Source organism: Lagopus muta, chromosome 16 (assembly GCF_023343835.1).
Source record: "Lagopus muta isolate bLagMut1 chromosome 16, bLagMut1 primary, whole genome shotgun sequence".
NCBI lineage: Eukaryota > Metazoa > Chordata > Aves > Galliformes > Phasianidae > Lagopus > Lagopus muta.
The window spans coordinates 8,901,448-8,913,994 of NC_064448.1; the positions used below are offsets into that span (position 1 = coordinate 8,901,448).

Here is a 12,547-nt window from a genome sequence, read left to right on the forward strand (position 1 = left end):
AGAGGTTCTCTGCTTGAGGTCACACTTGTGCTGTGTTGCCACTGCAGGACTTAACAGAACTGCAACTATAAATCTGTATTTGGTTTACCACGAGTCACTACATATTGCATGGATGAACAACGTATGCACTGAAGTCAGCCAGCACTCGCTGCTGTTGGCCGGCTATGCTTAAAGCTTTTTCCTGGGGGAAACTTGAAATTCATTCTTCTGAATGAGGGGTTGGCTTTCCAGCCGTGCCTCCCCCAGTCATTGCGTGCACTCCCCATTGCACATCGCAGCCCGCACACGCTCCAGTTAACTCCTCAGCTGGTGGGCTGCGAGAGCAATAACGATGCGGTGCACGGCTGAGGCGTCTTCCTGCAAGCAGCGCTGGAAGGCACGGATAGCAGCATCTCAGTTTGGGGAGCGCTGGGGAGGCTGTTTGGAGCCCGAGCCCTGCCTGCTCGGAGAGCATCTTCGGCTCCTGCACCGCCGTGATCCCGGAGCGCAGCCGCGGGGCTTCATCTGCCTGCTGCCGAGGTGCTGTGCTGGATCGGGTGTGCTGCCGGCCCCGCGGCGCGGCTTAACGAAGCATCTTCGTTGCCTTTAGAGCTGCGTGAGCTCCTAAATAATTCTATAATGAACACTAACTCTCAGTCTATTACTCGCGCTAACGACGTCGTCAGCTCCAGAAAGGGACTGGCCGCTTATCCCCGCCCGTAGAGCGGTGCTGAGGAGCTACGTGAACACATCTCGAATCGTTCTATCTTTTGGGGAAGGTACAATTGTTCCGCAAAGAAGAACGAAGCCGTGCCGCCCCGCGGCGCTCGGTGCGCGCCCCGACGGGAGCGGCGCCGCTCCGCCCCGGCACTGCCGCCCGCCCGCTGCTCCGCCACGACGGCTCTGCGCTGCGAAGGAGAGCAGCGCCGGCTCACTTCGACTTCAACTGCGGGCAGCCGGCAGAGAGCAACCCTGCGGCCCGCAGCGGCACGGCGCCCGGGGCGGGGCGGGGCGGGGCGGGGCGGCAGCTGGCGGAGGGCGGGGAGGAACCCCGGGGAGGCGCGGCTCCGTTCCGCCCCCGGCGCCGCCGCGGGAAGAGGCGGGCGGTGGCCGCAGCGGTGCTGCGCGTGGAGCCGCCGGAGCGGTCGGTGTGAGTGTGGGAGCGGGGCGGGTTCCCTCGGCTCTCCCCGCCGGGCCGCGCTCAGCCCTCGGCCGGCTTCTCCCGCTCCCCTACCCGCTGTCGTTCCGGAGCTGCGGCGCTGCCCTGGGGTGGCCAGGCTGCGTCCGAGGGCTCGGGCTGCTGGCGAGGCTGGGACCGCTGCTCTGCTCTGCCTGTGGCGGAGGTGTTGCTCTGCGCACCTCCCCGTTGTCCGCAGAACGCTTTCGTGCACCGCTGGGGGTTCCCGAGCTGCGAGCGCGAAGTGTCAGGGCCGGAGCTGCGCCGTTCCTGCGCTGATGGCTTCGGGTGCTGATTTGGGGCCGCCCGCAGCGCTGCTCTCTGCCTCAGCGCTGGTTGGCGCGGAGCCGCGCTGGCAAAGGGCTGCTTACTTAACTGGGATGAAGCTCCGCTTCTTTCCTCTTGGCCTTTGAGCGCTGGAAGGCCCGGGTCCGCGCCTGCAGTGTGCTGTGCTGGGGGCTGCGATGTGTGCCGGTGACTCCGGAGTGGTTTTCCCCCGTCAGAATATCCCCACAAACCCCGAGCTCCCATTGGTGCTGCCAACCCCGGAGGTTCTGGCACATCTCCTGGCCCTGCGGCAGCACGGCTCCAAAGCAAGGCTGTCGCTGTTCCCTGCGGTCCCCAACCCACGCTGTGTGTCTGTCTCCCTCTCCAGCTGAGCTTTGTGCTTGACCATGAACGCCAGTGGCCCCGGCTACCCGTTGGCCTCTCTCTACGTGGGGGACCTCCACCCGGACGTGACCGAAGCCATGCTCTATGAGAAGTTCTCACCTGCGGGGCCCATCCTGTCCATCCGGGTGTGCCGGGACGTGGCCTCGCGCCGATCGCTGGGCTATGCCTACATAAACTTCCAGCAGCCAGCAGATGGTGAGCTCTGGAAGACGGTCCTGCAGAGCTGCCCCACACCTGGGGCTCAGGAGGGTGTGGGAGGAGCTGGGGTGGCAGCTGTTAAGGATACTGATACCCTCGCATGCTGGGTTCGGGCCGTCGTTAATCCCTGTCTGCACTCTCTTGTCTTGGGATGGTGACCTGTGTCTGCTCAGGGGCTGGGAGATGGTGCAGTAATTGGGATTTGGGAGGATTGGTCTCTTCCCTCTGTGCTCAAGAAGGGCATCCAAGCCCCTTCTGCCCTTTGCTGGGCAGCTGGTTGCCCGTTGGCTTATACCAAGCAGAAGTAAGGTTCCTCTCCCAGTTTCCCTCTGCTGACATCCCATCTCATCCTGCTGACCGCAGCAGTACTGCACAGAATGGTAGAATTGCCTAAAAGGTGAAGGCTTTTCTGCCAGGTGCTTCTGGCAAGAGCTGAAGTTGTCTGCCTTGTTTAGCTTAAGGAAATGCTCAGCAGTGTCCCTGATTCCTGCACCTGTCTCAGGGGCTCTGGGACATGGAAACAGTCTGTCCCTGTGACGATCCTCCCTCCTCTATGTTCACTCTTTGCCAGCTGAGCGAGCCCTGGACACCATGAACTTCGAAGTGATCAAGGGCCGACCTGTCCGAATCATGTGGTCGCAGCGAGACCCTGGGCTCAGGAAGTCAGGGGTTGGAAACGTCTTTATCAAGAACTTGGATGACTCCATTGACAATAAAGCCCTGTACGACACATTCTCAGCCTTTGGGAACATCCTGTCCTGCAAGGTACATCCCTGTCTGTGCTACTGTGGAGGGGACCTGCTGTATCCCCGCATTCTTGGCAGTGTGTTACAACCAGCTAAAATTCACTTTCTAGTTTCACTTCTTAAGTTTCCTTTGGATTTCCACCCTTTGCCTGGATAGAAGCATTCTGGGGACAGGGGAGGCTTTTTTTCCCCCACGTTTCCTTTATTTCTTCCTTCTGATCCCTGACCTGCTGCCTACAAACACCTGAACACAGCTCTGCTGCATTGGGAGCGGGCTGTAAGGAAGGTGAACACTGGAAACAAGGGTGGTTATCCCTGAGACTTACTTATGTGCAGGGATGAAGAAAGCCAGGACTGTGCATTTTCTTTTCCTTTGCTCTGCTTTTGTAGGTGGTTTGTGATGAAAATGGATCCCGTGGCCACGGCTTTGTTCATTTTGAGACTCAAGAGGCAGCAACTCGGGCCATTGAGACCATGAATGGGATGCTCCTCAATGACCGCAAGGTGTAAGTCTGCCCTGGGGCTGCCTTGGCGCTGCTCCATTGGCTTGGTGCTTGCTTGCTTGTGAGCTAACGTGAGCCCTGCTCTGGCTGCTGCCTCCTGCCTTCAGTATCTCCTCTTTCCCCTTCACAGTTGAGAAATGCATTTCTGCTTTCCATAGCTGGAGCCACTTGCAATCTTTACTGATGGCAGCATGATAGTGGTTTGGAGCCCTTCCTAATGATGGGGGAGGAACCTGACCTGGGGCTGTGTTTTATTGTTAAGTCAGTGTAATGACTACCTACAAAGCAGGGCTGGTCCTCAGTCTTCATCCTCTGGGTGATACAGTCTGGGGCAGGAAGCAGTTTTGTCCTGCAGCAGCACCCTGCTGGTGTGATGTCACCTCAGATCTTGTGGGCTACTCTCCTCTCTGTGGCAAGGGGCTGCCAAAGAGCCTGGGGCTGCCTTGGAGGAAGGGAGCTGCAATGTGGTGGCATCTGTCAGTTTCTCTTTTGGGGTGAGACCCCCAGCTGTGCTCTTGGCCTGTACCAAGGCAGGTGAGCCTGTGCTTGTTTTCCCCCTGCAGAGGACATAGAGGGTTTTATGGTCCTCTGCTTGCTTCTGCAGGTTTGTTGGCCACTTTAAATCCCGCAAAGAGCGTGAGGCAGAATTTGGAGCTAGGGCAATGGAGTTCACCAACGTCTACATCAAAAACTTTGGGGATGACATGGATGATAACAGACTGCGGGAAATATTCTCCAGGTTTGGTGAGTGTTGTTGCTGAGGCCAAATAACCAAATGTCTGGGAAGTGAGCTGGGGGCCCCAAAGAGAGGTGAGGAACACTTGGCTGAAACAGAGCTCTTCTCTTGTGACCTGGCTTACTTAAAACACCACGTGGCTGAAGGACTGCAGAGATTTGCATTGTCAGGATGCTGTGTGTGCTTTCCTGTAATGATGGGATACTATTAGGTGACCCAAGAAAAGTGTTGGTTTCCTTAGATTTCTGAGTAACAAATCATTTGTTTTTGAAATTGTCTTAAATGCCGTCTGGTTCTAAGAACCATGGAATAAGAGATGTTGAGTTTGAATTTAAAGCAAAGGTGGCTTTCCCTGTTCAGTCTGTTACTGGAGGGTGCCTCTCACAGCAGAGCTTGGTGCTGTGCCAGCTCATAGGCCATGCTTGCCTAGTGCAAGCTCAGCTCATCTGTGAATGTCATTTATATGAACCTGACATTTGTGTTGATGCATCGAAGAGATGAGAAACTCGTGGCCAAAGAGCCTGAAAAGCCAACAGCAATGAGAGCAGCATACTGGATGGGAGGGATCATCCTGGCCTCCCACAGTGCAGCAGGGATCCAGCAGTTCCTCGTGCTGTTTGCCTGTTCCCCACTGCCTCCCAGTCTTCCCTTTGGGCCAGTGTCTCGTGGTGGCTTTGTTTGGTCCCGTGTTGAGCTTTCTTTACAGCGATGTTCTCCTTCCCTCTTACAGGAAAGACGCTGAGCGTCAAAGTCATGATGGACAACACCGGGCGCTCCAGGGGCTTTGGGTTTGTGAACTTTGAGAAGCACGAAGAAGCCCAGAAGGCAAGCAGCTCCTTGCTGTGGAGCTGGTGGGCAGCTTGGCTGTCTGCTGCCGGCTCTGCTCACCTCTTGAGATCTCCCCTGTCCTGGAGTGGGAGCTCCATGTCCCCACTGGTCACGGTGTCAGCATTGCTGCGGGAGCTTGAACGAGCAGCAGCTGTACAGCCAGCCTTTTGGCCAGGGAGGGGTGGGCTTTGTGAAGGCACAGCTCCTGCCTGCTTGCTGTGGGACTGGGGCAGCGGGGAAGAGTTCTGCCGGTCTCAGAGCTGCGTTCTGCTGACAGGCTGTGGCTGACATGAATGGGAAGGAGATCAATGGGCGGATGGTGTACGTGGGCCGGGCACAGAAGCGGCTGGAGCGGCAGAGTGAGCTGAAAAGGAAATTTGAGCAGATGAAGCAGGAGCGAGTGAGCAGGTACCAGGTAAGGGGAACGGGGTGCTCTCTGGCACGTGCTTGCACTGCAGGTGTGCCCTCTGCAATACAGGTAAGCACACAGAGATCCAGTTGCTATTCCCTAACATCCAGGGAAGCAATGTCAGCGCAGAGCTCTAAGTCCAGGTTAACAAACTGCTCTGCTTTTTTTTTTTTTTCCCAAAATAAAATTTTATTCTCAAAATTGGGAATTTTTTTGAGTTCTTGGAAGCCACTTCATAGCAGTTGTCTGGGTGTGTATCCCCAGGTGAGCAAAGCACATGTTCCTCTTGAAGTTGCTGATTTCATTGGGGTGCTTTCTGGGCTTTGTCCCACCTGCTGGCTGAGCTGCTGATGAAACAACAGCTTTAAAATCTGCTGTAAATCTTGGGATCCTAATCTACTCTTGGGAGGAGGCCAAGCTGCTTTTTCTGCCCCTTTGCAGGGGGTCAACCTGTATGTGAAGAACCTGGATGATGGGATAGATGATGAACGGCTGAGGAAGGAATTCTCTCCTTATGGCACCATCACCAGTGCCAAGGTAAGGGGTTGAGGGTCCTTGGGCTTTGCTGGCTGGCTGCTCAGCCCTCTGAGGGATTGGGGCAATTGTCCTTTTGAACTACAGTTCCCTACTGATGGCTTGTATCTCAAGCCAAGCATGAAAGATTTGTCACTTTTATCCAGTTCTGATTCAGCAAGTCTTGTTAACTTTGCTGAGTTATCCAAGCCTCAGTGAAATGTAGGATGTGGCCCCTTAAAGCCAAATCACTCTGAATATTGCACAGCTGCTAGCATAGCTCAGGGCCAGTGTGACGCTGCAACTCTGCTTGCTTCTGAGCATCAGATGCTGCAGCATCACAGAGTTCTGCAGGGCTGAGGGAGATCGCAGATCTTAAGCTGGCCTGGGCTCTGACCTCTGCACTTAGCAAACCTGTGTTTTTTCACACAGACACATCCTCTCCTTCCTTGGGAAAGGCTGGGACAGCTGGGAGCATCCTATAATCTGTCTAACCCTGGGTGTGGGTGCCGTGGGATCCCCCTGTCCCGCTGTCTACATGCAGGGGGGGCCCTGACCGTGTGTGCTTTGTGCGTGGCTGTGCTGATCTGTGGACTTAGTTGTGTTGTTCTAATCCAATTTTAGGTGATGACAGAGGGTGGCCACAGCAAAGGGTTTGGCTTTGTATGTTTTTCCTCTCCAGAAGAGGCTACCAAGGCCGTGACTGAAATGAACGGACGGATTGTTAGCACTAAGCCTCTCTACGTTGCACTCGCACAAAGGAAGGAGGAGAGAAAAGCAATTCTCACCAACCAGTACATGCAGAGATTGGCCACCATGAGGGCACTGCCTGGCCCTTTTCTTGGCTCTTTCCAGCCTCCCCCAGGGTACTTTCTCCCCCCCATCCCTCAGGTGAGTCCTTTAGGGACAGCCTTGCATGGGGACCTGAATTTGCTGTATGTGGGGAGGAGCTGGGGTTGGTTGGTAGGATTTGGGAGCATATCTCTGTTCTGCACAGATGCTGTTTGGTGTCAGTACCTGGCTTCAAAGTCAGTGCAGGAAAGCTGGCCTGAGGTGCTCCCACTGGGAGCTGGTGTTTGGTAGCCCTGGGGTGCTCCTTGGGTCACTAAGAAGTTTAGTGGAAGGGTTTGAGTGTGGAGATGGAATCTCCTAATGGAATGAGGGGAGCCAGGAGGGTTGGAGAAATGGAGACTTACATGGGGAGGAGTTAAATGGACTTGCGGGAGGAAACGCAGGCAGTAAGATCAGAAGCAGGTCTTTGGCTTGCCTGGCTGCTGAGATGCTCTTTGCCATGCTGATCTGATATAGATCAGCTCCCCAGTCACCTCAGATAACTTGTTCTCCTCCCATAGCCGCAAACCAGAGCTGCTTTCTACAGCCCCAGCCCAGTTGTCCCTGTCCGTCCTGCCACTCGTTGGAGTGCGCAGCCCTCCCGGCCTCCCTGTGAGTGCATCCATCTGTCCCTTGCTGTCAGCTGGGCTGGTTCAGGGATCAGAACGCTCTCTTAAAGACACCACAAAGCATGTGGCCGTGGGAAGCTGTCACCTCAAGAAGCATGCGGTGTCCTGATGTAGGGCTCACTGGTGGCAGGCACTGGGGCTCAGGCTAACCACAGAAACATTCCCTGACCGCGGCCACCTCCCAGCACATCTCCTCCCATGCTTTTTTTTTCTATCAGAAACTTCACTAATTGTGCTCCATCTCTCCAACAGCGTACCCTGCAGCCACCCCCATCCTGAGGGCTGCTGTGCAGCCCCGGCGCCTGGTGTCCAACATCAGCACCATGAGACAGGCGTCCACCCAAGTGCCTCGTGTGCCCCCCCAGGCACAGAGAGTGGGTGAGTGCCACGGGGACCTGACTCTGACCCTGCAGTAGTGGGTGTGCTTGGGGGCTGGCTGCCCCCGGGGCTGAGTGGGATAGTGCTTAACAATCTCTTCCTTCCTTGTTGCAGCCAACATAGGAACGCAGACAGTCAGTGCCCGGGTGCCTTCCTCACCCACCCTGCGGGGTGCCCCGCAGTACAAGTACTCCCTGGCTGTGAGGAACATCCAGCCCATGGGCAGTGTGCCACCTGGGGCTCAGCAGGTAGTGCCAGGCTTTGGTTTTGGTCCTAACTGGTGTGATGGAATCCCTTCCTGAGCTCCAGGCGCTCATCCTGCAGCACTGTAGATGTGATGCCTGGCTCTGGTTTTCCCCAAAAGTTTGCACTGGGATCCAAGCAGGCAGTGCCAGATTTTGCAGTGGTGGCTCTGGAGGACAAAATGCCCCACTGCGCATCCTTGCATCCAAGGATCAGCACTGTTCCTGTAGGCCAACTCGTGTTTTGCTTCCAGCCTGACTGCTGCTCTTCTCTGTATTTCTTCGTGCAGGTGGGAGAACCTGCTGTGCACATCCAAGGGCAGGAGCCGCTGACGGCATCCATGCTCGCAGCAGCGCCTCCACAGGAGCAGAAGCAAATGATAGGTGGGTGTCCAGGCTGCCAGAGATCCTCCTGTCTGTGTGTGCATGGGCAGATGGACTTGCATGTGCTAGGGAATGCATAGATAATAGGAGAAGCTCTAAGCCTGTGTTGGATTTCTCTGATATTATGTTGCTTTAAAAAGGAGGAGGAAAAAATATTACCTAGGCTGCGTTGGAAGGATATGGAACGAGCAGCCTCCTCTCTGTCTGCATTCACTGCCTGGCAGTGGGGTGGACTCTGCAGGAGAGGCACTGCTCCATCCTGCCCGTGCTGCTCCATGCAGCTGTCTGACTTCATCTGACAGCTTCCCTTCATGTGAGAAATCCCTCTGGGCTCAGCAGAAGGCTGGGAGCAGAGCAGTTTGAGGAAGTAAGAGGGAAGCATAGAGTTGGGACTGCGAGGGACTTCCACTGACATCCTCCCTGGTGTTTTGGGCAGGTGAGCGGCTCTACCCCCTGATCCATGCAATGCATGCCTCACTGGCTGGCAAGATCACAGGCATGCTGCTGGAGATTGACAATTCAGAGCTGCTGCTTCTGCTGGAGTCCCCTGAATCCCTGCACTCCAAGGTAGGGGGCATGTGGTGTCCAAACAGATAATGGTGTAGTATTACTGCTGCAAATGCTAGACAAGAACTCTGGCCTTGGCTGTGGCCGAGGACTTTGATACCACAGAAAGATAAAACAGCTCCTTTTCATAGTGAAAGGAAAACAGAAAGAGCCCCAGGCTGATAGCATGCCTGCCTGTCTCCAGCAAGAGAGGTCAGCAGCTCTCTGAAAGCACAGCCAAGCTCTGAGTTTGGAGGTGGATAGGAAGCAAAAGGGGGGAAAAGTGGAGTGAGAATTGCTGCCAGCAATTAAATGGCAAATTGCCATTTAGTTTAGGCACAGTCCTAGTGAATGTTTCCCTTCTGTTTCCCATCAAAACAATGAAAGTGAGTTACTGCATATCCTTGCTGCTGCTTGGAGGCAGAATTCACTTCCACTATTCTGTTGCCATCTTTTTGGAGGAGCCTTGGCTCTGCTGGGCAGTGCCAGCCAGCTTCATGTTGGAGAGGTGCGAGTTCTCTCTCTGGCCACTTGTGACTTATATGGAAAAGGAGAAATGCTCCAGCCCTTCCTTAGGGAGGAGACAGCAGAGGTTTGAGGGCTGATCCATCTTGTGGCACGGGCAGCAGACTTGGATTAGTATTTATGTAAGCTCTTTACTCCCTTGAAATGTGGAACCTGGGCTACTGCAGTTCTTGTGCACTATGTTCCCATGGTGGTGCAACTCAGCATTTCCCCAAATGTGCTCTCTCATCAGATTGAGGAAGCAGTTGCTGTTCTCCAGGCGCACCAGGCCACGGAGGCGTCACACAAGGGCAGCACGGCCCCGTTCCTGCAGTGAGCCCTGGTAGGTGCAGCGCTGCTGCATGAGCTGCCGCCTGCTCAGGGTCTGTGGCTTGTGCCTCTGAAGCTTGGGAGCTGGGTTTCTTGTCCAGACCAAGTGAAGCTTGATGAGCAATTAGGGATGTGTGCAGTATTTCACTTTTTATCAGGTGATTCATCCTCCATTTTCCAGGCTTAACTGTACTGCAAAGACACAATTCTGCATGTGGTGTTTTTTCGTGTGTGTGGCACTTGTTACTTTTATTTCCTCACGTGTTTATGATAGTAACAACTGTGCTATCAGAAAGGAAGACAGGGAAGGATCTTGCTTTCCTGTGTGTCTGGTGAAGGACTGGTGCAGCCTCCCTAGGATTTCTCCACTGTCGTTGCAGAACCTTGTGAGCAGATAAGCTTTTAAAATGTTGGAGCTGAGTGTGGGATGGGTTCATTAGTAAGCAATTAGGCCTCTCACGTACCTCTTTGAAGATGATGGTTTCTTGACTTGTAATCACCAGGAATCTGTGTGTTAATCCAAGCTCAGAGCTGACCTGTGAATTGCTGTCTGGATTAAATTGTTCTCTAGCGGTTGAAAATTCTGTGTGTGGGTTCTTTGTGTTCCTTGTAGACTTCATGACTGAGAGTGAACCTTGAGAACAGCAGCAGCCGCCTCACCTCACCTTGCTTTTGGAACTGTGCCCTCACACTGACCCTGGTTTGCCTTCAATGCCCCATCCTGCTTTTTGTGTGTACTGTGCATCTTGCAGAACCACTTCCTCCTTGCACCGCTGTAGAAGTTAATTCTCTTCTCTTCTGAAAGCATCTTGTGAAATGTAACGTGGAACTCAGTCTGACTCAGTTGCCCAGGAAATGACGAGTGCAGATGAATCGTTGCTTCAGTGAATTTACTGGGTTCTGTAGTTTTATTTGTTCCTGTAGCTGATGCTGATAAAGAACTGATGCTTCCACTTCCGAAGCATGAGTTAGCTTCCTTTGCAGAAAGGCAGCAAGTACTCTGCCTTGGTTTGTGCTGGAGGAGAGACATGTGTCAGCTAGGCTGCTGCAATTAGTGCTTGAAGCTCGTGGTGTTGGCAGGGTGACAGTCCTCAGGGACAGGAAAAGCACCATGTAGGACTACACAGACTGCTGACCAGCAGCTCTCCTGATCCGTCCACTCTCTGAGAGGGTGTCCTTAAGCAAATTTGGCACTATCCACATGGATTTTATCCTTTCTAGGTAACCCTTCTAAATTTCCCTGTTTTAAGGCACTGCTTCTTCCTGCAGCTCTTCTTTCTTAATAGAGCTTGTGTGCCTGCAGGAGTGCTGGGGCTGAGAACCTTCTGCCAGTCATTGTTCTGCATGTGGCTCTGTGGTGCACGAGACCCAGCTGAAGTTACTGTGGATCAAAAGCTGCTTCTCCTGTGTATTTTCAGGCTGACGGGCTGAAAACACCAATAATTGCATGGAGGATGTTAAGACCTATCATTAATGATGTCTGCTCTTAGTATCTCCTGAGCATACTGCACTTGCTGTAGTCATCCTGGCCTTAATGCTCCACTCTGCATCCAGGAGTGGAATTTCTGTCTCTAGTGCTTCCTTAGAATTACACCTGGGATTGTCAATCAATACACTGACCTTATTTGACTGCTTCCTTTAGCTCACAGGAGTACACCTCCATCGGCACAGCCCACCTTCCTTCTATCCATCTTGTGTTGGCACTGCTGTCTCATTCTTCCTTCTGTGCTGTATCACACCCTCCCCTCAACTCACTACTGATTCATCCCTCCTACCTCTTGTTTTCTTTCCAGCATTTTAATAGAAGCACACATTTGCTCTTCCATGGCCACTGTTCTGCTCAGCTGGGACTCTTTCCTGGGGCTTTTCTTCTTTCCTGCTCTGAGCTCTTTAAATACTTTGTCTCTTCATAGAGGATGCCACAGCCTGAGCTGTGCACTGCTTAGACAATTCCTTATCAGTGAGATGCTTACTTCCTCTTAGTTATTTTTCCCCAGTGTGTAACTGGCTGGAAGCTCTTATACTTTTTCTCTACAGAGGAAAGTGCATATTGCATATGAGAAATGTATATTAGGAGCTGGGATGGAATTGTACTGGTGAAATTCATTCTGTTGCCTAGAGTCTGAAGCAGTTCTTCAGGCACAGCATACCGGTTCGGAGTGCCTGTTGCATCACTGACAGCACTAGAAGTCATTTCAAGAAAACAGCTAGCAGTAGTTCAGGATGAGCAGAATATGGAACAGACAAAGAAAGGATATTAACAAAGTCCTTAAAACCTTGACATGGAAATGTAAACTTGCCACTTGAACACTCATGAGTCCAAGAAAATGCTGTAGAGTTCTCAGAGTCGCTCCCTGGTTGAACTCCTCAGGGAGGTCTCAGGCTTCAGCAGGTCGAGGCAGGAGCAGCAGTGCACGTGCAAGTCTGGAGTCTAGTTTGGAATAGTCACTGGTGGTACATGAGCGAGGTAGATGGAGAGCCTCTGTGAAAAGCACCTTCCAACTGCCCGTGTGGGTTGCAACATCTTTGCCTGCCTGGAAAATACTTTGTGCAGTCAGCAGCACGGTTGCTGGAACAAAAGAGGAGGAGAAGAGCAGAAGAGACCTGGGCTTGAAGCACGGCATCATTTTGCTGTGTCTGGTCTGTGTCTGCTTGGTGGTATTGCACTTTACTGGGGAAGGTCTTAGAGATAAGACAGCAAAAAGGCATTGCTGTGTTCAGACAGGGTGGAAGAGATAACGACTGCTGCTGCTTAGAAGCACTGTAACGAATTGTAGTGGGAACAGTGCAGGTGTCTGCCAGCCCTGATAACACAGGGATGTTAAAAGGAGAGCTCTTATTTGAGAGCAGGCTCTTAAATAAGATTTCTCCTGTGTTCAGAGACATTCCTCTGCTTATCTGTGTATGGCTGGCCTGTGCTTCACACCCTGAAGTCCATCATG

At 53.2% G+C, this 12,547-nt stretch overlaps 1 protein-coding gene across 3 annotated transcripts; it reads left to right on the forward strand.

The window, feature by feature from the left end:
- Positions 1–1,044: 1,044 nt before the first annotated feature.
- PABPC1L (poly(A) binding protein cytoplasmic 1 like) lies at positions 1,045–10,237 on the forward strand. Of its 3 annotated transcripts, XM_048963040.1 has the most exons (16): positions 1,045–1,129; positions 1,812–2,023; positions 2,598–2,791; positions 3,163–3,278; positions 3,880–4,019; positions 4,742–4,836; positions 5,117–5,254; positions 5,690–5,785; positions 6,386–6,652; positions 7,114–7,204; positions 7,474–7,599; positions 7,714–7,847; positions 8,132–8,225; positions 8,662–8,792; positions 9,529–9,618; positions 10,219–10,237. In XM_048963040.1, exons 2-15 carry the CDS (start codon positions 1,831–1,833, stop codon positions 9,610–9,612), a joined length of 1,899 nt encoding a protein of 632 aa, XP_048818997.1. In that variant the 5' UTR covers positions 1,045–1,129; positions 1,812–1,830; the 3' UTR covers positions 9,613–9,618; positions 10,219–10,237. The 3 variants fall into 3 exon arrangements, 2 of the variants coding, with proteins under 2 accessions (XP_048818997.1, XP_048818996.1); XM_048963039.1 differs by lacking the exon at positions 10,219–10,237 and having other exon boundaries at positions 9,529–10,180; XR_007380188.1 differs by lacking the exons at positions 7,114–7,204; positions 8,132–8,225; positions 8,662–8,792; positions 9,529–9,618; positions 10,219–10,237 and having other exon boundaries at positions 7,714–7,827.
- The last annotated feature ends 2,310 nt before the right edge of the window (positions 10,238–12,547 follow it).

What these genes read in the sequence shown, in the direction of transcription:
- PABPC1L (XM_048963040.1), top strand. Translation starts at nt 1,831, where the DNA reads ATGAACGCCAGTGGCCCCGGCTACCCGTTGGCCTCTCTCTACGTGGGG. An exon ending in CTCCTCAATGACCGCAAGGT is followed by an intron (nt 3,279 to 3,879) that starts GTAAGTCTGCCC and finishes TTGCTTCTGCAG; the next exon opens with GTTTGTTGGCCACTTTAAAT. An exon ending in GCAGCCCTCCCGGCCTCCCT is followed by an intron (nt 7,205 to 7,473) that starts GTGAGTGCATCC and finishes TCTCTCCAACAG; the next exon opens with CGTACCCTGCAGCCACCCCC.